General features: G+C 43.5%; 1 protein-coding gene across 1 annotated transcript in view; it reads right to left on the bottom strand.

Annotated features, from left to right (window-relative positions):
* Positions 1 to 26,171, bottom strand: part of timeout (circadian regulator timeout) — a 68,243-nt gene that overhangs the window by 34,597 nt on the left and 7,475 nt on the right. The window contains exons 6-11 of the mRNA XM_033379184.1: positions 23,735 to 23,858; positions 22,689 to 22,852; positions 15,813 to 15,981; positions 13,231 to 13,364; positions 13,073 to 13,153; positions 7,581 to 7,681 (exon numbers count right to left, since the gene is read on the bottom strand). Coding sequence (XP_033235075.1) covers positions 7,581 to 7,681; positions 13,073 to 13,153; positions 13,231 to 13,364; positions 15,813 to 15,981; positions 22,689 to 22,852; positions 23,735 to 23,858 — 773 coding nt within the window. The remainder of the gene's footprint in view (positions 1 to 7,580; positions 7,682 to 13,072; positions 13,154 to 13,230; positions 13,365 to 15,812; positions 15,982 to 22,688; positions 22,853 to 23,734; positions 23,859 to 26,171) is intronic.

The following is a 26,171-nucleotide window of genomic DNA, read 5'->3' on the forward strand; positions in this document are numbered from 1 at the left end:
TCATCTTCTCTGTCCTGTTGCCTTTTGTGGGTCTTTTGTTTCCTTTGGCATACATCGTTAGCTTGGGCATAGAAGGGTATGGGGTCCGGGGTCCGGGAAAGAGTCCAGTCCTGGCAGAGCCCGTTCTGGGCCGGATGCTGAAACTGTCGCCGCATTGGGGAACCAAGCGGACCGAAGCGCACATGTCAAGAAATTGTTATGCGCCCTTGGACATTCGGTTGTATGGACGGGAATTAAATATTCAATATTGCAACGAGGCATACACAACATTCAATAACATCGAAATTCCTCCATCTGGCGGATGCCAGGGAAATGTTAACCGAAATGCGTGCGCAATAAAAAAATTAATGGTAAAATAATAAAAATATAACGAAATTTGCGTCCGAAGCATACTCGCATGAGGGGAAACACGTGCCGACAGTTCGATGAGGGAATGTCATTCGAGATTAATTTTTTGTTAAAAATTCCGGCGGGAGCAAAGGACAAAGGGTATGATTTCTAAAGGATTCCTATTAGCCGGATTAGCTTTGTCGGAACTTAATGCAACTGGATGTTCGGTCTTGACTGATGGAATTTCATACACCAGCAGCAGTGGGCCATAAGGACTTTATCTCTGATTAACCCAAATAGGCACTGGGAAAAATTAAAGGAACGAGAGACCACTTTGCCATGATCGCATTCGCAGTTCCCTGCAACGGTCCACCCCGATGATGCAGAGAAATGGAAGTGGAACGAAGGGAAATGGAATAATTGCCAGGGTGACCATTGAACTGTTAATTTTTATGCAATTTACTGCCCGGGCTGTCGAAACTGAAGTTAAAAATGTTCGTCCTTGCGTATGCAGCAGCTGGGAAAAACTTTATCTAATTGATTTCGGTGCTACAGTGCAGCCAAATGGCGCTCCATTAGCGCCAGTCAAGCAGAAAAAAGAAAGGAAGCCAAACTTACGCTTTTTTCCCCTTCGATTTTTATAAATATGCAAAAATTCTGCGGGTTCTTTGTGCGGTTTCGGAGGGCAGGGCACCCACGCCAGAGATAGCCATACGCATTGGCCCCCCTTTTGCTTTAAATTGCATTCATTTTTAATGCAGCGGTGCCAAAAAGCACTGGCACATTACGTATACGCAACGTAGTGCACTCTGGGGACACATTGCTTAATTTCAGCTCCAGCTCTCACCGTCCCGGCTTGCTCTCACGCTCTGTGCGTGAAGGAGAGTCCTGGGAGCGGCAACCAGGGACCAGGGAGAGCCATGTGTGACACACGCAGGCACACAAATGTCAAATGTAAAAAAATACTTCGCATTATACAATATAGCTCGGGTTTTTATACCCTTCCGGAGGGTATCCACAACTTATTTGAAGTTTGCTTTCATATAATCTATAAATTGTAAGAAGGGGATGCTACTATTCCTCGATGTAATATTCGATATGGTTCTTATATTCAAATTAATCTTCATAGTTTTCAATCTTGGATAAGAAAGATTTGTTCTAAGCATTTGAACATCAAAGGAATCATTTGAGCAATACAGAACTACCATTAGTTTCATTGAAGATTGATCATTACATAGTTTCATTGTTTTCCAAACTAAAAATATATTAAAATGGTTTTATTTATGTTCGATGTTAAAATCTGGCATATTTCAACTTCAATTTGGAGCGGAAATGCTGGTGGTAAGATAAGGGTATTATAATTCAGTCTTTCGATCTAGTTTTTCGACACATTTGCAAGTATAAAGGGAGGGAAACAGGGGACAAAAACGGATGGCCGGCACTGTGTGCGTTGGGTTGGGGCGGTAACGATTTCATTTCATGGTTTTGCACTCGTTATGACTTTTGCCTTGCGCTCCCTGGGTCCCTCATTCACTCTCTGTCACCCTCTCTCGTCCCGTCTTTCTGTGGGCTCTCTATCTGGTCTCCTCGCTTTGCTTGGCTTTTATTGTCGCTCAGCTGCGAGAGGGGGTCCCCAAAGTATGCAACGTTTTATGTTTACTAGAGGTAAAATTCCGCTCGAAGCACACACGGGCGAACTCATATCCAACACACACACACTCGCACACACACACACACAAACACTATGACAACTTTTATTTAAACAGCGTTCTAAAGTCCCAGTCCCAGAGTTCTCAGTGCGCTCTTGTTTCCGTTTTTCAATTTAAAGTTTAATTTTTCGGTTATTTTTTCACATTACATATTTTGAATGTCATTGCCGCCAACTGTGGCCGGCCGCGTCGGCCCCTCGAGAAAAGCGAGATGGAACCCAGGTGTGGTTGGTGCGTGTTTTTCATGGAGTTTTGTGCTCAAACAGCACAAAACCCCAATTGATATGAATGGACAGGGGGACAAAGTTTTTTTTGCCTGGAGTACTGCACTGAAAATCCACGTTAAGTAAATTTAATGCTGTAAGAGCATCTACAAATAAGTAAGAGCACGAACATTTTAAACCAAATTTATGAAAATATATGTATTTCAATTGTATTATACATAAGTAACAGTAAAACTATAAATCGTTCCTTTGACTCTTTCGAATATTATTATCCCATCGCATATTTTAAATTTGCATGCCCTGCATCTCGGTTTCAGTATTATTTCAAAATATATATACAGGTATTTCCCAGACACTATTTGGGTCCTTATTGAGCTGCACATTCCCCTACAAAGCTAATACCTAGGTAAACTGAATTCTACACCGAATATCTGCAGAGACAAAAATATTTATTTAATATTTCATTCTTTATAGAGTTTAAGTAGAACATAGTTTTTGCCAATTTGTATGTAGACTTTGTTCCCGATTATTGGATTATTTCAAAAATTGAAAAGCAAAAGCAATCTCCCTGATGAAAAACCAACACAAAGACAGATAAACTAATCAAGGTAAACGAAGAGAGAGGGCTATTAAATTTAATGGTACGAAGTGGACGGGACGAGACGGAGCTGGATGTGGATCTGGACCAGGACCATAAAAACGGGAAATAGAATGGACAAATGAAAGGCAAATCAGTGTCAAGCCAGCGCCAAGTCATGGCACCTAATTGAGTAAGTGTCATCGCCGGACCATCCGCAGCCTCATCCGCATAGGGGTTCTGTTCTATCGTGCACGAGTTTGTGGTGCTGTGGTGATGTGGTGTTGTGGTTGATGTCTGGTGGCGCACTCGCATGGCAGTGGATTTGGAAAATGGGGACAGCAGACACGTCAACTTGCAAATATACTGCTGCGAAGAGGAGAGGGAGGAGCCTGCGCCACTCGGCTCTGTTCAGTCGAGTTCAGCTCTGTATAAATGACTCTCTTCTAGCTGTGTTGTGGATATTTTATTCCATTTTATTGTATTTTATTCGTTTCTTTTCGCCATACACCAACACGAGCACTTTCTGTTGTTCTTTGGTGAGCTTTGTCCTGTGCTTTTCCTTTCTTTTTATTTGTGTTCATAACATAAACTTTGTATTTTTATGCGAGACAAAGAAGTGGGACAGGGGACAACAGAGCCAACTTGTTTGCGCTGGGAAATCAGTTAAGGACTTGGCGCACAGACTTGGCAGGACTTGAAATATATATACGAACCCAAAACATACAGATATACCTACATCCAACTCTGTCTTGTCCCCCGTTAACGCTCGGCACTGTGTCGTTTCTGTTGGTTTTGTTTTAACACTTGAGTGGATTTTTGTGTTATTTTTGTATGATTCCTTGGCGTTGATTCGGCTTGCCTGTGTGTCTGGCAGGACACAACAGAACAGGACGTGGGATAATGTGGGAAAAGGACGAGGGACGAGGGACGAAGGACTCGTCATTTATTATGCGCTCCACAAATCGAAATCAACGAAGCAACTTGATTAAGATTTAACTAAGCAAACAGACTGGCATGCAGCTGTCCCAGCGACACCTCCCCTCCGCCCCTGTGTCTCAAATTAAGTTTTAAATCCAATTTGAAATCGAAACAAGGCATTCATATGTATGTATGTGCATGCATATGTGAGTTCTGTGGAGTACGACAATAGACAAGTGCTATAAATTATGCAAAGTGTCGATGCTCTTGCCATTTGCCCTGCCCAAAGTCTGGGCTGTGGCTGGCACAAAAGCAAAATTAATATAATGTGAAATAATTAAATGTGACAGGCATAGCCGGCTCAACTAATTGATACTCATTGTGTCTTCGATCTCCAATTTGTATGCCAAATTTTAACTCAATTAACTAGCACTAAATCGTACGTATATACAGAAACTCGTAGTTAAACGGGAATGTACATAGTCCGGAGGATACTAAGGGGAATCGTGCCGGTTGTGGGCACCCTCACGTAAACTTGGACTGCAAGCAGACGCTATTGATCTGAGTATTCTGAGTGGTATTTCCCGGCAGTCCTAAGTAATCGATGTGTGGTTTTCCAGCAAAGGGAGTCCTTCATTTTGTCTTCAGTGTTGTCATTGTGTTTTGTGATTTATGGTCGTGTTTATCCAACATTTATACATGACATAATTTGTTGGTCTCTTGAAAAAATATGTGTCATACCCGGCTTAGAAAGCCTATGATCTACGCTCAAAACGAGAGGTAGTCCAGTCCGTCTGATCTAATGCTCCAGGAGTAAAAAAAAAGGTTTTAAGATAGATCTGCTGTTCTTCTTTACTTTTTTTAAAATATCGGTTTTCAAGTCAAAACATTCAATCAAATCTGTAGGAATTGTTCTAGATCCAGTTCTGGCTCTTGCTGATCTTGTTAAACAGAAAACAATACATATTTCGATCTGTCTTTGCATTAACATTAATTTTGACGTTCTCATCGGTCGGAACTCAGGCCTCTTGTTAAGAGCCCCTTAAGACAAAAACACCTCAAAAGCAGATTCTAGTTAGAGTGATTTCGACAAAGTTTTCTTTGGCAAACATCCCTCCACTCACAGGGTAGCATGAGTAAAAAATATTAATTAAAGCCAAACCGCAGGCAGAGGGCATACAACATGCAGTTTGCGGTTGCCGGTAATTAATAAAATGTACGGCTGCAACAAGCGGAAGAGACACGGACCTAGTCAATGGCCACTTTGGGGACTGGTTGCCTTTTTTCTGACCCAACATTAGCAAGGGCATTTTTCATATATAAACGTTTGGTGGAGTTTTTTGGTGCTCTCTTTGGTTGCACATTGCATATTGTTGCAGCCGGAAAACTGTCAACTGACCATCAATCTATTGACGGCCGGCGGGCGATAAGCTGCCCATAAAATCCCTCGGTCGCCGATAGAACGAGTCACGCTTTTTGTTTGAGGCTTAACGAGCTCAACCCTTTGAAAAAAAAAAATAAATGACGCAGACACAAAAGAGGGCTTCAAACGCTTTAAGCACTGCGATTGAGCACGGCGGAGACTCTTTCATGTGGACCCACAGACGGACGAGCAGGACACCATTGAATGCGCTTCAAGGCATAGACAGCGCTCACCCAAACGCTAAAAGGATGCGACCACCGTGCCCGCTCCCACACGCACTGACGCAGGGGCTGCCATTGTCCAGACATTGTTCAATCCATTTGTAAACAAAAAAAGGGAATACTACTTTAAAATTAAGTTTAATTTGATTTGGAATGTACACATATAAAGGAAAATCCTTAATACTGGTCATTTGTTATTCATAGAATTCTCAATTTGAGTCCCCATTTTTGGTCAGAATCTATTGTCTGTTGAATTTATTAGTAGTTAAAAGTTATATTAAAACCCAGGATGAAAATATAATGAAAGGTCAGGGGAGGATTTGTCGTTCTTGATTTCATTCATCTCGTTCCTCTTGTGATTGGGATTTACGCGCTTGCGACATGCTCACATGCACATTTTCGTTATCTTGTTGGGTTCGATCGCCTGTTCTTTCTCCTCCATTATTTCGCATGTTTCTTGCTTTATTCGTTCGAAGGCCCAAGACCCGTTTCGGAGGAATAGAAATACAGTTATATGAAATTTGTATACATTAAATTTGTATATCATAATTGCCAAAGGTTTGATGTAAATTCTTTTGTAGACGCCTTTCGATAGTTTAAAATATTTAACATATTTTTTTTAGATAAGTTTGCAACTAGTAGGACATACAATATTAAGGGTGAACTGAAGTAGATATTCTTTTTTAAGAAGCATTCTCAGCTTGATTACACTGATTCAGCTTTTAAAAGTCCATATCTGTAGTTTAACTTTGCTTTTAAAGTTAACTATGAAAAAAGTTCCACTGAAAAAGTGGCTCACTGTGCCCATAACTCGTGCTTTAAAGACCGAACATGATATCCACCGAACACAGAAATTCTTGATAGAAGTTGGCTTCCACAGCGGAAATCATAAATTTCGCACACAAAAATCTCGATTAACTGCACGGCGCGGCAAAAGTTGGAAACTTTGCCGTTGGCAGAGTCGTCTTCGCCGTTCGCCGTTCACCGTCGCCGTCTCCATCTCCATCGTCCTTGTACTGTATATATTTCATAAAAAAGTGTCAGCCATGGATGCGCTTTAAAACGCTTGTCAGAAACTTTTCCCTGCCAGCGCCGCAGTGAAACAGAAAACTGCAGTTCAGCGATAAGGTATATGGATGGATACTTACTGCAGCGCGCAGAAAAGGAACGGTATTCGTATATGCATACATAGATACTGTATCTGACGAGCACGTCACAGCAGAAAAGCAGGAAAGCCATTATCCTTGTCTAAGCAAAATCGAGAAGCTTTGGCATTTCCGGTGCACCAACGGCAAATTGAAAAGTCATGTCAGCCGGTAGAAGGAAGATACTCGTACCAGATGATGGAAAATATGGACAGCGGATTGTCAACGCTCCTCTGCGTTGGATCCCGAATCAAACGAAGCCGAAAACAGAAATTTCGCAAAGCAATGCACTTGGCAGGCGGGGAAAACGAGCAATGAGATAAAACAATTACACGTTTAATATATTTTCATTTAGTAAACTAAGCCAAGAAACAGAGAAGAGCAGGAGCAGAGGCTGAGGCTGAGGCGGGGATAAGGGTGAGGAAAAGTTCGTTCTATGCTGCGTCATTTTTTACTTTTAATGAAGCGCAAGAATTTCTGTTGGATAATTTGTTAAGCGCACTTCGTTGGCCAGAAGGACGCAGCAGAGGATGGCCAGGCTGGCCAGAAACGCAAAAAGCCAAACGGGGCCTGCAAAAACTTAGACAATGCCAGGCGAAATGCAACAAGGACATGCACAGACAGAGAGAGAGAAAGTCAGCTGAAAGTTACGCTATAATTTGGCTTATTTCAACCAGCAAATTTATAGAGTGGAGATGCAAAATACTGCACCGGAAGTGGCCCCAACTGTCCAGGACGCAGGACGCAGGACGCAGCGCGAAGGGCCAGGGACACGAGCCAGAAGACAGCAGACAGCAGACAGTAGACAGCAGACAGCGCAAGATAAATGACACGCAAAAGCCAAGTGGCAGATTTTCATTTTTAATTAAAACAACGGTCAGAAGAAGGTTGTGCGATGGTTCTGGCCCTGGCTCTGGTGCTGGTTCTGGTCGCGCGGGCATGCTACCTTCATAATGCATAGTAATAAACAATAATTAAAATGTTGGCAGTGGGCGGGCTCCCCACACCCGTTTCACCTTTCTCGACTCACCTGTTGTAATATTGTGCATGAAAATCTCACGCAGAAGGAGCAGCTCATCTTTGGGTGCAGCGGCAACGGCGCCGAACACCTCGTTCTCCGGCCAGACCTCCCTGCAGCATGCACACGAATGAGAACCATAAAAGAAATACGTTAGAACGAGAATGGGAAAATATATTGAAAATATGTATATGTATGTATCTTTACAAGGAGCAAAGCACGTGCTAAGTGCGAGCGTAGAAAAATTAATTATCACTCGGGAGTCTCTGAGAGTTGCTTTCGTGGTCCACTAATTGGAAACCAGTTTTATCCGGAATATGAGCTTGCGAAGATATTATTATTAAAAATGATTATCAATAATCGAATCGGATTAACAACCGTTAATTAAATTTGCATCGCGAACTCGCCATCAGGGAACTCATGGCACACATCCAATGTTATTATACATATATGTTTTTGCGGATCAAATTATAGGCGGTTTAGTCCCTATAATTATCACTCTTCTACAGGTTTGGTATCCAAGAAGCTTCTGTCCATGGTTTATGGTCAAAAGTTTAAAGTTTTACCCAATATACGGTTGTATCTATCCGATGCAAATCGCTCTGTTATAGAGTTGGCCCATAAGATATAAACAAAACACGGCTTAGGAGTGGCAGTGGGGGGAACTCAATTTTAGAGGAATCAGCAATCTGAATGCATAACTTCTTTATTGTTATTATTTTCATCGCATAGCAACAATTTATGCCAGCAAATTCCTTTTGCTGTAACATCCATTGATCATTTGTGTTCGGTTTGTATATCCTGCTAAGCTCTGCAACTGAATTCCATTTGAAATACTTCATACATATATGCATCGGTTTAATCTTCATTACAGACAAAACTGGCAAAACTGCAGGCCTTATGCCCCATGTAAATTTTGCTAAAAATCGATTTGCTAGCTCGATAAAATTGCTCGATTTTGTGGCAAATTCGGCGTGGAAAACTTCTCTGAAAGGCCTATAGAAATCACTAGCACCCTAACCCCTATCATCATCCTCATCAGCATCCGCCTAGCCGGGAGCAGCGGCAACAACAATGGCTGAAATAACAAGCGACTGGCCACGTCAGGCTGCAAAAATCCGAACACATCAACAAGCGCGATGCAACAAGCAAAGCTTTTAGCTCTCGCAAACTGAAATTGATGCGTTTAAAATTGCGTCTCCTGTGGCAGGAGGCACCATTCAGCTTCCAGCGGCGCCCAGGCTTGGCCAGTACTCGCATGTTGCATTTTCTCCTCTGTGTCGGCTTTCCTTGGTACCCTTTTTGTGCGGCACGCAAATAATCCCCACCATTCTGGTGATGCAAGCCACGCTTGCAGGCTTTTTGCAACGTGGTCGCTGTTAATTTAATATTTGAAAGCAGCTTAAAATGCAACGCACAGCAAAAACATAACGAGAATGAGATAGTGACTGGCAGGAGCTCCCCGTACTCCAATTATAAACTGGCCTTCAGCAGTGTGTCAGTTCCTTTTTGGCATATCAGCTGCCACCAGACACAGAGCCACAGAGGCACAAACCCACAGACCCACAGACGGAGGACGAGGCAGTGGGACTCTCTAAGCGACATATTTATGCTTATTTGTTCGTGCTCGTAGGCGATAGTGCAACTTATGCTTTTCGCTGTCGCCCAGCCAATAAATTCACTGACACACTCTGCAACTCTCTCTTGCAGTCTTGCAGGGTTTCGACTAAAGGATACCCGAAATATGCCCGAGTATCAGGATCTGTGAACATGTACATTCTACATACAAATATTGAGCATATATGTATGTATGGATTTTATTTAAACACAGTTTTTTCAGGATGTGGACGCGCACTATAAAATAATTTCAGTATGTAGCTTCCAGTAATATTCTGAAATTATTTCGCATTTCTGGCTGTAAAAATGTGCCCGATAAGGACCATAAATTGAGGATATATGGTTAAGAAATGACTCCAACATCATTATTATTGAGTGCTTGCTGTTTACATAAAAGAACAAGGTTCCACAGATTAATCTGCATGAACTTAACATAAGTCTATAGATTTGGTGGGTCTGGGTTGTAGTCCAAGATATGTAGGACCTAATCTTTGAGAGATGAAAACGTCAAAGTCTACATTAGATACATGTATCTACAAGAACACAAAACACCCTTCTAGTCTTCGACTACCGTGGATATAAATTTGAACAGTGCTACTCCATTAGTTGTTGCGAGTTCCGTTTGTAACCCTGCGGGTCTCATTTTTAGAGGCTGGTGGGGCCGAGTGCTTGTTAGCTACCGCATGCTACCAGCTGCATGCAACAGCAACAACAGTGCAACATCATTGTGGTTGTGGCGTGGGAAGAGGGGGTCAGCAGTTTTGGTTTACGTCATTTAAAAGTTATGCGACATATTTTGTGAGCAGTGCTGCCCCATCCCCCACACCCAGGCGGCAGTGGTGGCCGCACGACGATAATTAGCGGTTTTTGCATAGTGGTGTGCCTTGGCCTGGTCAGGAACGAGTATTGGTTAATTATAAACCATGAAAAATCTATGAAAACCATCAAAGTGGTTGGCGGGGCTTCGGCTCGGATGGGGATGGGTGGCAGAGGAGGCTTTTGGCTTTTAAGTTAGATTAGTTCCTATATTGTCGTGTTTATTTCGAAACAGAGCGAAATGCTGCACAAAGCTGCTATTTATAATCACATTGAACGAAACCAGATTAATTATAAATCGATACGCACGCCAGAGCAGGATTATGATGACATCTTGTTCATGCTCAAATTCCAGGCATTGCCCGACAAATCCAGTGATTAAATATATAATATGTTATAACGAGCTGTTTCACGTATTTATTTAAATATTTTCGTTGTCTTTCATTATTATTTCAGAATTCAAATACCGACATTAGTTGTGGCGGTTATTGGTTTTCAAATCAATCTCAAGGCAATTGCTTTTTTAACCCTCCAAATCGCAGAGGGGTTCGAAAGATGGGGTTTCTTGCATTGGCTGATTGGGATTGCCATTCGCCTTTTTATAAATTTATGGTTCTTTACTTTAAGGCAAATGAATGTCTGTTGATTTGAAAAACACGAGCTGTGCGCCAGCTTTCTCGTGAAAGCAGCAAATGCTAAATATTCACAGTCAACAAAATCAACAAGAGATGCAGCCATAGAAGTAGCAGTGGCAGGGCAGTGGCAGGAGCAGCCTTCCGTTGCTATGCTAAATAAGCGCATCAGCAGACGCTTAAATAAGCTTAGTTAAGAGCCAGGCCGGGGCCGGGATGGTCTGGGCTGGGCCGGGCTGGGGATACTGGTAAGACGGGTAAAGGACTGAAAGTTCCGACCAAAGTGAAGTTTGAATAAACATTTTGCGCATTTACTTCACTTAAAAGTTTGTTTTTTCCAAGCTGACATTTCTGTGCACCCATTAAGCCAGCGCCGAGGCAAAAGAAGAAAAAACCAAAAACGCTTCCAATTTCATTTCTTGTTTTTATTCCAGCTAAAATGAAAACCCCTAATAGTGTGACTTGGCAACTATTTAAAAATGCTGGACACACATGCAAAATGTACTTACATCCACGCCGGACCAGACACAACCCAGTGCGAGAATTTGTTCACCCACCGACTCCAGTTTATTTTCAATATATTGTTTACCCAAAAATGTTCTCTATGCGAGAAAAACAGTATAATATACCAGAGGAGATGAAAGTAAGTAGACTGGCTTAGTCCGAACTATAGAATACTCTCAATAAATTGAGTTTATAGTTCATAGTCGAACTATTTGTGTCTAGACATAGACAAGGAGTACAAATTATACCTTCCAAAGCTGAATCGCTGGTCCTTGATTAATGTATGACAACAATGTGGGGAGACTCTCTATTAGGGTATGCGGCACAAAGTGAGTGTAACTGTCCCGAGCCGTGAGTGCTAGGCAACGGGGGCACAAAAAGTTCCAGACAATGGCCAGACAAAAGTGTGGGCTTCGGGGGCGTGGGCCGTGGAAGTGGCAGGGACAGAGACAGAGGCAGAGCCAGTGGGTGCATGCTTTGGGTCTGCTCTACGAGTATATGCATATCGCATTTTAATTTATTAGCACAAAAAGCGTCTAGACCTTTTTAAGCTGCCACTGCAGCATCAGCAGCAGCCGGGCAGGGGGCAGCAGGCAAAAATGGTATACATATTAATACAAACATTTTCGTTGGCAACAATTAAAATGTACATAAATTTCGAGAAAGTTTGACAATTGAAATTGTTTGGGAAAATGTACGTGCATCATGAGGGAACCAAACGGCACAAAAGAACTGAGGGAATAGCTCTTTCTCCAATGAAACGGAAGACAGTTTCGAACCACTTAAACGGGAGACAAACATCCAGCATCGAAGCCTTCGACTATTTGCAGAGGTCGCCCCCCCATCGATGCCGTCGGGCTGGGATCCTTTGAGGCAGACCCAGACCAGGACCAGCATGAAGCAGGTGGAAAATTTTAATGAGGTTGTAATTAAATGACTTGGAAACATTTAAACCACGTTTTCGATTGCTCTGCCAGCCTTTGACGAGGCGACATCTGTCGAGGTTGCTGCTGGTGGCCCTGCCGCCCGCCTTCTGCTTCTACCTCTGTGTGTCGCTCTTATTTAAATGTTGACGCGCAAAAGATAAATTATTTTCACGAAATTTTCCAGCACAAACAATAAACATTTCTTGGGCGCGTCTTCAATGAGCTTTACATAATTGAGCGGGCAATTAAATTGAAAGGCAGGCACATCCTCTGAACCGAGAGCTCCAGCCTAGCCAGACGATCTGTCCTTCGCGTGGGCCGCTGTGGTTTGTTGACTGAAAAATTGCACACGAAAGAGACAAAAACCAGAGTTGAAATGGTCCTGCACAACCTTCCGTCCCGCCAGACCACAGAGCACACAGCACACAGCACCTTTCCTCCTCTTCCTTCTCATTCTCATTATCAGGCGAAGAACACCAGCACACCAAGGACATACCGTGGAGTGCCGTGAGCGCCATTATCTGTAGTTACCTGGCTGAGGAGGAACTGCATCGTGCTCTGCCTTAACAATAAATAAAAACTATTTAATTTGAGGGCAGCCCAGAGCTCACGCAGACCTCGCTCCGTGCCAGTGAGTCGGGCGGAAAAAAATTCGAGTATGAGGAGTAAACAGCAAGAGAATAAAATTCGATAAAAGCCAGCGAAGTGGGACAAAAGCCCAGAGAATGCTGGCCGACTGGAAGGCGGACCGAGCGGTTTTTTCTTCTCATTTTTACCAGAGTTAATTTATTATGCGAATTGCTTTTGTATCTTTTCGAAGCAATGCCGCGACGGCCCGGGCCAATAGTCAATGTCAAGTTATTAAAAGAAATATTTTCAAAGGGATTACGGCTGCAAGTTGTTGCTCAATTTGATGGCAAAGTTCACTATGGCAACGCAGCTGGCAACGCCAGAGACCGGCTTATATATAACGTTTTGATGGCCTTTAGACCGCAGCCCAGAAACTCACCTGGCAGCCCGAAGCAGGGCAATGGCCTGCTCCAGTTTCTCGGTGCGAAGCAGTTTATTTATGCGGATCATGCAGTCCTCGCTGTCAGCAGGAAAGAAGCGGGAAAATATTATAAGAAAAAGCTGTGCAAAAGTTGCTTATTGGTAGGTTTTGCTCACCGCTGATCATCGATTGACTTATCGGAGGCAGCATCAAAGGGAATGGGCCGCTCGTCCTCCGGAAGGACCAGTTCTCCGAAGAGCACGGTGCACACTTCCGATGCCATTTCGGCCCATTTGCTCGATAATTCGTCCTGCAATTACCCAACAATCAATTATTTATGAATCGAAATTGTTTGAAAATAGATAATAGATAATCGCAAAAGGAAATTGGGCGCAATGGAAAAATGCAGAAATGGCAAAATTAATTCCACGAAACGCAACAGTAATTATTACCAAATATCTAATAACATTTGTCGGCCATATGCATGTGACAAGAGACAAATACCCAGGAAGTTAAACATTCAATAAAACACACATTGCGATAGAGATTAAAATGCAAATAAAATGATTTTAATTATTGGATTTTTTCAAAGCTGGCCACCAAACACCCAAACCATGGAGTACTTCGATTTAGTCATGGATGTGGCAAAAAATTTGTCGAATCTGCAGACTCTATACTGAGTCCTGTCCAAATGGGACAACCCCCTCGTCCGATGATATAAGCAGGGCTATATAAATTAATTTACATCATATTATTAAAATGAATTGAATTGAAATATTCGAAATCCACAAACATATATGTAAGAGTATTCCGATGCTGCAGCCTGATATTCTTTCTGATTATTTGCTGTATATTTTCATAAAAGAAAATAATTGTAAACCATTGTTTTCGAATTTTTTGCCTTATCAGTTCTGTTTACAATGCATATTAATTGAACACCGATGGATGACGCGGCGTCCTTCTAAATACAAGGACATGGCATATGGCAAAGTATTTTCATTTCATTAAATTTATGGCAAGTGAAAATCTCTGTTCATACGCGGTATACGAAAGGTATATACAAGTATCTATCTAGGTCTTTTAAAACTTTTGAATTTTTATTCGGGTAATCTGGTTTAAAAAGGTCCATAAGTTACCAACAATTATAATGACACCTTTGGGGTACTATTGAATTTGTAACATTCAAGGTTATAGGACCTGGAGTGTCTGGAAAATTCGGCTTGCTTCTGATCCCACTTTAGCGTTAGGATTAGAGAGGTATTTATAAATATACATATGTCTTTCAGTGGGAAATCATTTGACTATCGACTACCAGGTATCGTATCGTCGGCAGACGCTTCTCTGGCTTTCGCTTTTTGTTCCACAGTTCTTTTGTTTGCTTTCCACGTTACACAATTTTATACATTTTGTTTATCACTCGTTTAACTTTTGTTTGCCGAAAAGGGAGGAACATGCAAATATTTGTGCCAGTGTGCGTTTGTCATGTTTTTCGCTTGCTCGCCGGCAATGACAAATATTTATAAATTAATTGTTGAAAAATTGATGCACGAAATGCGTGTGTTTGTGTGGCAAGGCAACTACAAAGGCACGGAAAACAACAACAATTCGGAAAAATATGTCAAAATTAAACACAATCGAAGGCTGTTGCATGAAAGGCATTCTTGTCCCTAGCCGTGTCAGGGCCAGTGTCCATATCCCAGCCCGATCCACATGCATATCCTTGTCCGTGCCTTCTGACCAACAGGCCCAAAACGGCGGCCACAAAAATGAAAAAAAAAAACAAATGCTAAGCGGCAGCCTGACTGCCTGTGCAGGTTCCACACGGTTGTGGCAAGCATCGGCAGTCGACAGTCGGAATCCAGTAGTCCTATGTCCTGTGGCCAGTGGCCGGAAGTCACGCTCAGCGGCGCTTCCTGTCCCAGCGCGACAAAGTGTAGAAAAACAAAAGATGGTTAGATATTGAATAAATGGGGCTAGAACAGAACTGGCACTACGCACCGAAGATACACTAATCTGTGATCTTTCAACATCAGAAATTACAGAAAAACTGTTTGTCTTTTTTTAAAGTATTTGTATTATCTAAACAAAATGTGTACTAACCCCACTCCACTATAGAAGTGGTGCAAATGGAACATTAAATACCCTTTCACTTGTATCATACCCTTTTAAGCACTCTCTTCAGAATGTTTATACCCTTGACCTCCTAAGAGTATTTCAGTAAAACAAACAAAAACTCTGAGCAGCATGAAAAGGGTCAGAGCTGCGGAAAAACAACGGAAACCTGGTAAGCCCAGCGCCCAAAGCTGCTCACGATGGGCGCGTGTGTGGGTCTGCCAGTGTGCCCGTGTGGCCGTGTGCATGTGCTAGGGTCACATTCAATCGCATAAAAAGCATTGCACTCCCAGTAGAATATACATACACACACAACCAGCAGCCACACTCGCATAAGCATCGCCTAGACCCTAGACTGCCTTCTCCTGGACTTTTTATTATTTTTGCTATATTTTCAGTCAATTAAATTTCACGATCATACGCATAAATCTTCAACCGTTCCCGCATAGACGGCAATTGTTTTTATACACCGTTGACGTTCCTTTTTTTGCGTCTTTTTAATACATTTTATTGGCAATTTAGAGTATGTTTTATGGCGGGCACAGCAGGCGATGACCACCAGCAGCCCAGAATAAAGTTATTTAATGCGGCAATTTATTTTTAAACATTAAACCAAAAATATATATTTTAATTTAGCCGCTCTTACCTCCGTGGGCTGGGGGGCCGCTGTTTGTTTGGACTTGGCCTTCGGCTGCTTCTTCCTGCGGCCCCCGGCGCCGCGCCGCTTGTCCTGGACAACAACAGAGTCCTGGCAGAATCTCTCCATCATTTTAATGAAAACGTTGGCTGTTTCCACCACATCGCGCAGGAATACCCTGAGAGGGAGAGGGAGAGGTAGATGGGGAGGGTGTACTAGTTAACAAAATGAAAATATATTGTAATTAAATTTTTTATTACACATGTAGGAGTATACGCATCCGTCCAAATTGAATTTGTTACATGTTGACCGCCTCCCATATGGAAAATGCATGCCACATGCTCAAAATTCAATTAAATGTGGCAAATGTATGATTTTTTCAATCGCTTCCATCATTTCCTGCCTTTTCAATGCTTTTTGTCATCGTCCAATGCACTTTCCATGTTGCCAGCTTAATGGAGAAATATTTATGTTCATTCCTAACCGCCAACAATTAACCAGCTGGATATCATGATCACTCGAAAACACACATTCCGACCGAGCGGCTGGCATTTGAAGCACAGAAGAACTTATAACAGAATTTTTTTAAAGGATTTTCAATCACTTTTGACCATTCATTCAGCTTTTATGCGAACAAATCAAAGCCGAGCATCAATAACCTTTTCAGGCTGCCCGAAATATTTATTGAATATCATCGAGCACATTAAATAGGGGAAATGTTGGCCCGCCCACAGCCACTCCACTCCACCCACCACCACAGCGCCTGGGGCCTGGGCCGCCCTCTGCCTGGACTAACTAACCTAACTGGATTCAAAGGCTCCGTCGAACAGACGGACAGACCTTTTTCTGACTGATGATGTGGCCTCTGCGCCTGCCCTTTCCTTTGCCTTTGCCTTTGCTTTTGCCGCTGTCGGGCCGATGACGCCTCCAATTAGCAAATTACCCTTGGAGTGGGGAAAGGCCCGAAACCGAAACAAAAAACGGGCAAAAGACAGCCGCGAAACTGCCAAAATCAGCTGCCGCTATGCAGAGCAGCCAACTTCCGCTTTGTTTTCAGCCAAGCCAAAAACTGAAAGCCTGCGTCATTGTGCACGTCAATTTGTTAAAATGATTGATTGCCGTTTGAATAATGAAAATCGCGCGAGTCACACAAAACGACAATTCGGAGCAGGAAAGTATGCAAAATAGGCGGGCAATGATGCGGGCAAAAAGCACATACATCAGGATTCGCCATGCCTAAAACTATACGAATGAGGAATGTATGTATGTAACTTTATGTAGAGCTCAATCATTCCATTCACAATCATTTCTTAGTCACGCTTTGATTCATGGGTAAAGCACATATGTAGATTGGTGGCCAAGCTTTCTGGTATTTAATAATCGTATTCAATAAAAATTTTTGTAATTAAAGACTTTGAGCTGTTCGCATTTTTCATTAGTAACACATTTATGTTATACAGTTTAATACAAAAACCCAGCGAACTGTGACAAACGTCTATATATCAAATATTTAAAGCTAGGAGGATTGGTCTTCTAAAAAATTGTCGCTACCAGTGCGGGGGTGAGGAATCAGGGGTCCCGGCTTTTAACATGATTTCCCAAAATTTGCATACATATGTGACCCGTGTCCGTGGGCTTCAAGTCTTTCCGCGTCCACTCTAATTGCCAGGACCGGTACCGGGACCGGGTCCCGGCTCTCAGGTTCATAAAAATGTTACATCGCGCTGCCAGCGAAAAATGGTAAACTTCCAAAAAGGTCGCCGATGTCGCGTTCAAAATTTATGCAAATTCATTGCGAATTTTAATGCCAGCAGCCACCAGCATCAGCATTTTGAAACGCGGTCAATGTGCCGCAGAGCTCAGCCGAGAACAGCACGGAAAAGGACAGAACAGAACAGAGACCAACCTGGGATCATAGCCTGCGTACCAGCGCTCGGGGAACTGAATTCGTAATGAAACAGGCTATCCAGGGTTCCAGGTAAACAGGAATCGATGGCATAGATACTACATTGACATTTAGCCAAATTAAAAACGCAAATAATTCAAGAGCTCTGAAGTTCTGTTCCACAACACTGCTCAAAACAAGAAAAGCCATGTGAGTGATAATTTCTTTTCATGTGTTTTTAATACCACCAAAGTTTTACTAATTTATTTTCTGTGTATCTTCTACTCAACTTAGATAAGATATTCAATACAGAGAGAGAGTACAGAAATATGAAACTTCAAAGATATTATATACTCGTAAGAATTATTTATTGCATATTTCAAACTGTACTTATTACACCACATTAACTCTCGTAATATTCATAAAAAATCTTATTCGGTTAAGCTTATTTGGAAAGAAAATAATCTGGAAAATCTGCGATCAGAGAAATCGTTGAAAGTCTTTCAGCTTTTTACAAGTAAAATAATACCATTTCATCGTTCCAGCCGATTGTTGGCTCTTTACACCCTATGCGATAGTTTTCTAGAGAAAATTACCTGGTTGATGCCTCGGTGTTATATTCGACCCGAATTTTAAGTTTTTTGACCATATTTCTACCATGGCACAAAAGGCCATGGGCGTTCTTGGGTTTTAAAAGAGGTGGTCAAAGGAAGTTAATGACCCCTATATAACGAAGACTCTCTATATCCCGCTTTGTGCCGCAGGACTGTATGGAATCAGTTCAGAAAATGCCTTCTTACCTTAAATACCCTAAGCCTTCCGGCCTTTGTTAATCGTAGAAAATGTCTTGGTGTGATTTTTGAGAACAACTTGATCAAGGCTGACCAAGATAGACCTGGTTTGTAGAGCCGCATAAGCTTCACGATTCCTTATAGATCCACTAGGAACTATAGTCCGCTGTCCCTTACTAAAATTATTGCAGACAATCAACGCTGCAATAAATTAGACAGCCTTAATAGAGCTGGAAATTCAATGGGACCATAAACCATCTGTTGAGCAAGGATGCTCCTTAACATTCAGCAGCCAATTCGAAGATATTTAGCCATTTGTACCGATCAAGAACTGTCAGCAATGGACCACAACTGACAGTCACTGCGGAGCGGTGGGGCAAGATGGTTTGGGGAGCAGGAAATTGATGATAAGAGGACTCAGTTTACTGCAAGGAGAACGTGTGGTGCAGAGCGGATGGGTGACAGTGTGGCTCTCGGTGGGGGTGTGGTGAGTGTGTGGTGCACATTTGATGATAACTCAAATGTGAAATGAATCAAGCACTGCCGTGTTGCAGTCGACGTTACCGCAAAGATGTCTGTGGTCGTCGCCTGCATCGGTGGCAGCATTAACAGCAGGCGAAGCGGAAAAACTGCTGGTAGGACGAGCCGAAGGCGAAGGCGAAGCCGAAGCAGACCTGCAAAGCTAGAGCTGCTGCTGGCGGCGGCGTTTGATGGCAGGTTGCAGGTATCTGACCACAACGCCAAGCAACCGCAGCAGGCAGAGAAGGCACTAGTCAAGTGGGTGTGGGCGTGGGCGTGGACGTGGGTGGTTGCATAACATATTGCATGCCACAAACCATTTTACAAGCGAACGCAAATCGATTGCCCATCTGCCGCCCTAGTGATGCGCAGGTGCAAATCGAGTCCGAGCCAGGGATGCCCCTACCCGTCTCTACCTCACACATCCACATCCAAGCTCTAGCTCAAGCACATGTGGCGGCAGGACAAAGATAAATCGTTAATAAATTATTTATAATTAATTTGTATGCGCGCGGTTTTGTAACTTCTTGTTGTTGGTCCCCGCCGCGTCCTGGGTCCTGCCTGATTTGATATTCGCGTTTACGTTGATTAAATGGACGACAGCAGCCACAGGGGCACGGGGGCACAGGGGCAGGGGTAGGGGCGAAGAAGAACTTGAAGTAGCCGTAGAAGGTTGAGCAGAATTAATTAGAACACTTGGGTGTTTTCGGAGCCGGATGGGGGCTTAGGTCAACGGTTGGGGCTTAGGGGTTGTCTTCGCGCCGACTTTGAGCGCATGTTGAATAAATGATAAAATGTAATTGCGCCCAGACTGCGACTGCCACTCCCACTTCGACATAGGGACAACAAGCGGAGCAGACGCACATTCGTGGGTAGTTGTTATTGTTGTCGGCATAAGACGTTTATAATGAAAATATTATTAATTATGACAGCGGCGGCAACAGCAACAATAATGAGTGATGGGCCGCTATTGCAGCATGGCGTCCAACGAATAATCTGGCAAAGGGAAAGAGGTAGGTCGGGAAGACAGAACACGAGTGGAGGGGAGTGGAGAGGGTTGGGGTGGGCTCCGGGCCTCAACTCATAAATTATTCATCTTGACAACGAAAATCCTTAATCTGTCGAGTGCTCAAACACTGATTGCAGTTCAAAAGGCAGCCGCATTTACATGATTGCCCGTGTGCCTGTTTAATTGAATGCTTTGCGAATCGCCGATAGATCAACTTCATATTTAATCGATTTAATTCTTTAGAGCAACCATTTTCTGCTCAATCCACATTAATCATGCTCCAATTAACCAGCAGTTTCTGCAGCAGCCACATCAGCAACAGCATCCACAGCTGCATCTACGGATACATATCACAATTTGCATCCGCAATTGGAACAACTCTCCCTCCATGCCCTGCCCGTCCCCGGCCCCAGCCCCGGACCCGGACCCTTCCGCATCCTTCCGTGCCGCACTCTGTCAATTTCATGTTTGCGCGCTAAATTAATTTAGTCAAAGCTTTGAAATTGCCAGCAGCCGAACTAACAGACCCACTAACTCGGACCCGAACCCGGACCCAACCCCCTCCCACTGCCTGATGGTATGCGTAGTTGACACTTGAACCCGGCGATGGCAACAGGCAGTCAACAATTTGTTCATTTGCTTGTGGCCCAGGCACAGTGAAAAATACTGAAGATATTTTGAATTACCAGAAATATATTATAGCTCTAATGGATCTTCAAAAAGAATACATTTTCTGGGATGTTTGAGTTCATAACGAAAATTTGATCGTAATCAGTGATGAATTTCTTATCCATCCATCAGAAAAATATCATCAAAATAGTACTATACCTTTGCTTGATACACGATAAGAAAAAGCACAGTAAATCGAGAAGAAAGAGAACTTAAACAAAGGCAAACAAAAAAGGATAATATTAAAAAGAAATAATACTTTTACGACGGCTCGATAGGGAGGAACTCTATCTACCAGAACTCATAAGCATGATACCTGATACCTGATCACTGACACGTATATCCTGTTGAAAGAGCCTAGTATCTTCAAACCCATATTGAAACTAAATCTTATAATGTAAGCAAATAGATTTATCTATTCCTCGACAGCTGCCTCGACAAAGCCAAATTCTAGAATTTAAAGTACATTTTTGTTTGTATCCTTGGCATAGCTTATGTAATTAAATCAGATTCCAAGTCAGGAATATCCATTTAATTAAAAACTGTTATAATTGCCAATCATTTCGCCAAAGGAATTTGTCCAATCAGTTCGTTGAATATTTTCGGATATTTTTGGGCACATTCGAAATTTTATTACTTATATTGAATAAATTTGCAGCGGTTTGCATTGGCCCACTGTGGAAGAGCATGTCTGTGACATAGAAATAAATTTCCAGCCATTTATTGCATGCAGGTATCACTCAGCTGCAACTACTGCTCTCGGAGCGGAGTCTGTTTGATGGACGAATTGTGCAGCCATCTAGAAATATTCAAGTGAGCTTAACTCTTCATGTTTGGCACTAAAAAATTGTAATTATCTAAAAGGATTGCGCAGTGGTACGCATAAAAAGGGCGTGTCCCGCTCGGGCCGGGCCTTCTTCGCTTCAATTTCAGCTGCAATCGAAAGTGCATGCACGCATGACAGTGGGTCAGAGAGAGGGGTCCTCTGTTGTGTGGCATCCAGGTCTTTATTATGATGCAAATGGCAATTCGAATGGCCCTTGAGGCCTATGCAATGGCTGGTGAGGTGTTTGCCAGTAGCAAAAGCAAATCCATCGAGTCAATGAACTCACCGAAAATCTGGGTGAGTGCCACAAGCTTAATGAGTTCAAAATACTCTCGGAGAGCAGCAGGTTGCCGCTCCCACAAGTATATCATGAAAATCTGTAGCAATCTAGTGGAGCTGCACACAATTTTCAATGCTCTTCAGTGATTTATCAAGTAACCGCACTGTGGAGCAGCCACCGGGCTGTATGTGCCCTGGCGAGAGCGCAGCTAACTCGGCAATTAGGATGCAGCAACGGTGCACGATTCGCCCCCAAAATGCAGTATGCCACATGCGCTGGCTCCCATCGACTCCCAGCAAATGGCATAATTCTTATGCTGGGGCACGCGTGCTGCACATGCTTGTAAAATCAATTAAACTTTTAGCCACTCCTCTCTCTCCGCGTTCCATCCAAATGCCAAAGCGCAACTAGTTCACTTATCGCTGCCTGCTTTCGGGGGAGTTCCACATGCATACATATATAGTACGTATACGTATACATACAATATGTCCGTCTATATGTGGTATATCTATAGAGCAGACATCTGTGCAAATAGCCAAGCAAACAGACCACGACTTAAGACAAAGGCATGCCGTTAAGACAAACAATGCCTGATTGTCGGGACGAGTGCGGGCTGGGGCAAGCTATTGCCAGCCGCTGCATATTTCGGTGGGGCAACTACTCTCAATACTCGTAGTAATCCCATTAGGCGACGTGTGTTTGGCTTGCTTATTTGCGAATACCATGAGGTCTCCGCCCATCTCCACTTGCTGTCAGAAATGCAGCCTAGCCTGGCCAGGCTCCTGGCTCCTGGCACTCGGCACTCGGCTCCCGGCTACTGGCAGGAATGGGACTAAGGGCTGGGCCAGTAATTTCCGATCCCAATGTATGTGCATAGTTGGAATGGTTAGTCGCTCGGGTACTCACTTTGTGCTGTGCGCCTCGTTGTAGTTCATTAACAAATGCAGTATTGTCTCCCTGTACTCCAGGACATAGCATACGTTGTTCAGTAACATATCAAAGAGGGCCCGCGCGTTGTCATCCTTTAGCTTCTGCAGGGCCAGCAAGCTCTGCAGCAATTCCCGGAATGTCTTTAATTAAAAAATTGGTAAGCATTAACTTGGCAGACGTTCAGAGGTTGATTGCCGAGGGCGTCGGGTCAGGAATTGGGTGATCTGTAACCTGAGCGGGTCCTGTGCGGGTCGTGTGTGTTGCATTGTAATGAGTCTCGACTCTGACTAATGAGAATAACCATATATACTCGTACACATATTCATTACCCTTTGCTCGAGGCCATCACAAACAACCTCCGGTGTGAAGGGGGCTGATGAATCTTTGAAGTGGATTAAATTTGCCTGAGATACGTCTACGAGCATGGGCTGTGCTAGAATCTGTTAATAAACGCGGCTGATGAATTTCTCCTTGCTACCAGAGAAATCCGAAAATCACATTCGATTTGTAAGTATAATTTCAGAGGTCGATTTTAATATCAGGACTCTAATTCAATGAATGAAAAGTACTCAAAGTAAACATTTAGTTGTTTTTAGCACAAATCAAATATTTACTTTTCTCAAAAGTAAATTCGTATAGTTGGCTGTCCATTCCATTTATTTGTTGTAAATAAGCGCATCCTTCGGAGACCATTATCGAAAATCCTACAGATATAAAGGGAATTCCCAACTAATAGCGGACAAAGCTCAGAGCTCGGTGCTCATTTGGAGTTTAGCCCATCGTTCCGGTGTTCTTTAAGGTACCTGCAGCTGGCTTAAGTACCGGCGTAATCCAAGGCAAACGACGAGCGGCAACAGCACCCAAAGTGCAGCCAAAAGTGCACTTACGCGTACAGTGGCAAAGCAAACAACAACAGAGCCGCCCGCACAGCTCGCTTGCCAAGATGGCCAGCAGTCGGTGGAGGAGTACGGTATGTACTGCGGGCAGGGCCAGGAATAGCAACAGAAGCAGCTGCGACTTACCAGAAGGGCTACATGCAGTCGCTTGGCCCAGAGACGCGCCTGTTTCTTGTCGCTCACAATCATGTCCATGTCATGTTGCATGCGCGTCAGGACCCAGTGGAAGCATTGCACGCTCAACGATTCGCTGCGAATGAAATGGAAAAGGCAACAAGGATTCGTTATATGTGTACACATGTATGTATATTTTCGCATATTTAAGTAGTACTGGAATGCTGTGTTAAAGTTGGCCAAAGTTGGTTGCAAGGATGCAAGCGGCAAAGCAGGTAAGAGGCTTGCCCCTGCCGCTGCTTCCAACTCGCTCTGCGAAAAACTCATTAACAAAATTAATTTTTAAGTAGCGCTAGAAATGAGCGCCAGCCAGCCTAAGTTCAACTTGCTCCTATCCCCCGCCGGATATGGCGGGGACCAGTGGGCGGTGACAAGCCGCACGTTGTTGTTTAATGGGTAGCACCTGACACCCGTTCACCCATCCACCCATGCACCCATCCACCCATCCACCCACTCACCACTTACACTGCTGCATAGTTCGCCTGCAACCCGGCCAAATTAGCAGAGAGACGTCTGCTGCGGCGACCATTAAAGTTTGCGAAACTGGCGCTGCCTGCGACAACGTCGAGAGCATTTGAAGAGGCATTAAAATCAAATTAATTACAGATGTGCGGAGGCAGGAGCAGCAGCAGCAGCAGAAGCAGCAGAAGGCGGAGCCCCACCAATAGGATGGCAAATAAATAAATTATAAAATCAATAAAATTGCAATGAGCAACTACACGGAACTGTCAGAGTTCTCTGAATCGCTGCGGGAGGTGGAGGAACAGAAACATGCTGTGATTGATGCACGGAATTCTGTCTATAAATTATTCCAGAGAAAAAAGCAAACGAGGCTTTACCGACTCACCATTTTGGTATACCAGATTTCGAAACATAAAGAACATATAAGTAATCCAGTCTTTATCAATGTATATCGATTACTTAATCCTCACTTGAGGTTTGTTTTAAAATATTATATGGTACACAATTTCGATCATAATCCGAAAGCCGATCACTCAGAGAGCGTTTCGATTGATTTCTTTGTCAAAGCTTTGTATTCGCATAAACAAAATGACAAACTCAATTTCACTTTTTCTGGGCTGGTGGTGGCAGAAAGTTAGCCCATCTGAGAGAGAGGCCATACATTACAGCAATGCCATGCTTTATATAGTGCAAAATCAGTAGAAAATGGCAGACGATAAAGAAAGTTCAGGGCGGGCGGGAAGCGTCAAATTGCATTTGAGGAAATAAACAGAAAGTTTTATGGTTGCCAAGTATATAGATGTGTACGGGTATATATGTACGGAAGGCTGAAAGAGAAGAGCCTGCTGGAGAGAGGACCAAGAAAGTGAGACGAAAAAGTATGATAAAAGGCAGAGGGACCGGCGAGGGCATAGTAATGGTAAAAATGAAGACAGGAGCTGCAGAAGGAGCAGCAACAGAAGCAACCAACCGAGCAGCAACTTAGAATAGTGCGAGGGAGTCCCCTTCTGGGAGGATGGGGTCTGCTGGTCTCCAAAAACTTTGCGCCAACGGAATGACAACATTTTTGCAAAGCTTCATTGTTGTCATTCAGAAACTAATTTGAAAGTAACCAAAACAATTTTAAAGAAATTTCCCACCACACAGCGGACAGCGGACGACGAGCCAAGAGGAATACGAAGCGATGCCGGCAAGGAGCAGCTTCAGCCGGAGCCGGATGACAGCATAAAGAACGCAAAATTTTATTAACAGCATGCTGGACAAGAATGAGGACAACAACAGCAGCAACAGCAACAGCAACAGCAGTGGCACTGGCAATGGCACTGGCCCTGGTAGTGGCAGTGGCAGCAGGGGATGTCTCTCTAACACAATCGAGGGTGCAGGGGTAAGTCTCCGATTTGGTTGGTTCCTTTGGCCAAGGAATATTCTACTGTACCCCAGTCCGGAGGCTGACCAGTCTCCCATGCAGTTGTAAAGTGGCCAAGTGCCGTAGGTCAACGATTGGCGTCCTGGCTTTGATTTGTGCATGTGCTTGTTGTCCGTTCTACAAAAGTAATGCAATAAAACTCAAGTGACGAAGCCCTGATGGCGTACAGTACTCTGGGTCCAGCACCCAGGACCCCGAACAATGACATACAAATTGTGCGGTCAGCACAGCGTACCAGAAAAAGGAAAAGTGGCAGGGGGCAGGGGGGAAGGGGGGCAGTGGCAACGTATCACTTTTTGTATTGACACGCTGCTTGACCATTTTCCGGAAAACTGTTGGGGGGAGCAAAGTGCGAATGGCAATGGAAATTGTCGTGGTGCAAAAGTTTATTTGCAGCGCACTTTTCCCTTTTGTCATAAAAAGAAAGAAGGCGGAAGAGCAAAGCGAAGACCCCAGGACTCCCATTTAAGTGGAAAATTCTGATTTTCTCCCGTCAACGTC

The sequence above is a fragment of the Drosophila pseudoobscura genome, chromosome 2 (assembly GCF_009870125.1).
Source record: "Drosophila pseudoobscura strain MV-25-SWS-2005 chromosome 2, UCI_Dpse_MV25, whole genome shotgun sequence".
NCBI lineage: Eukaryota > Metazoa > Arthropoda > Insecta > Diptera > Drosophilidae > Drosophila > Drosophila pseudoobscura.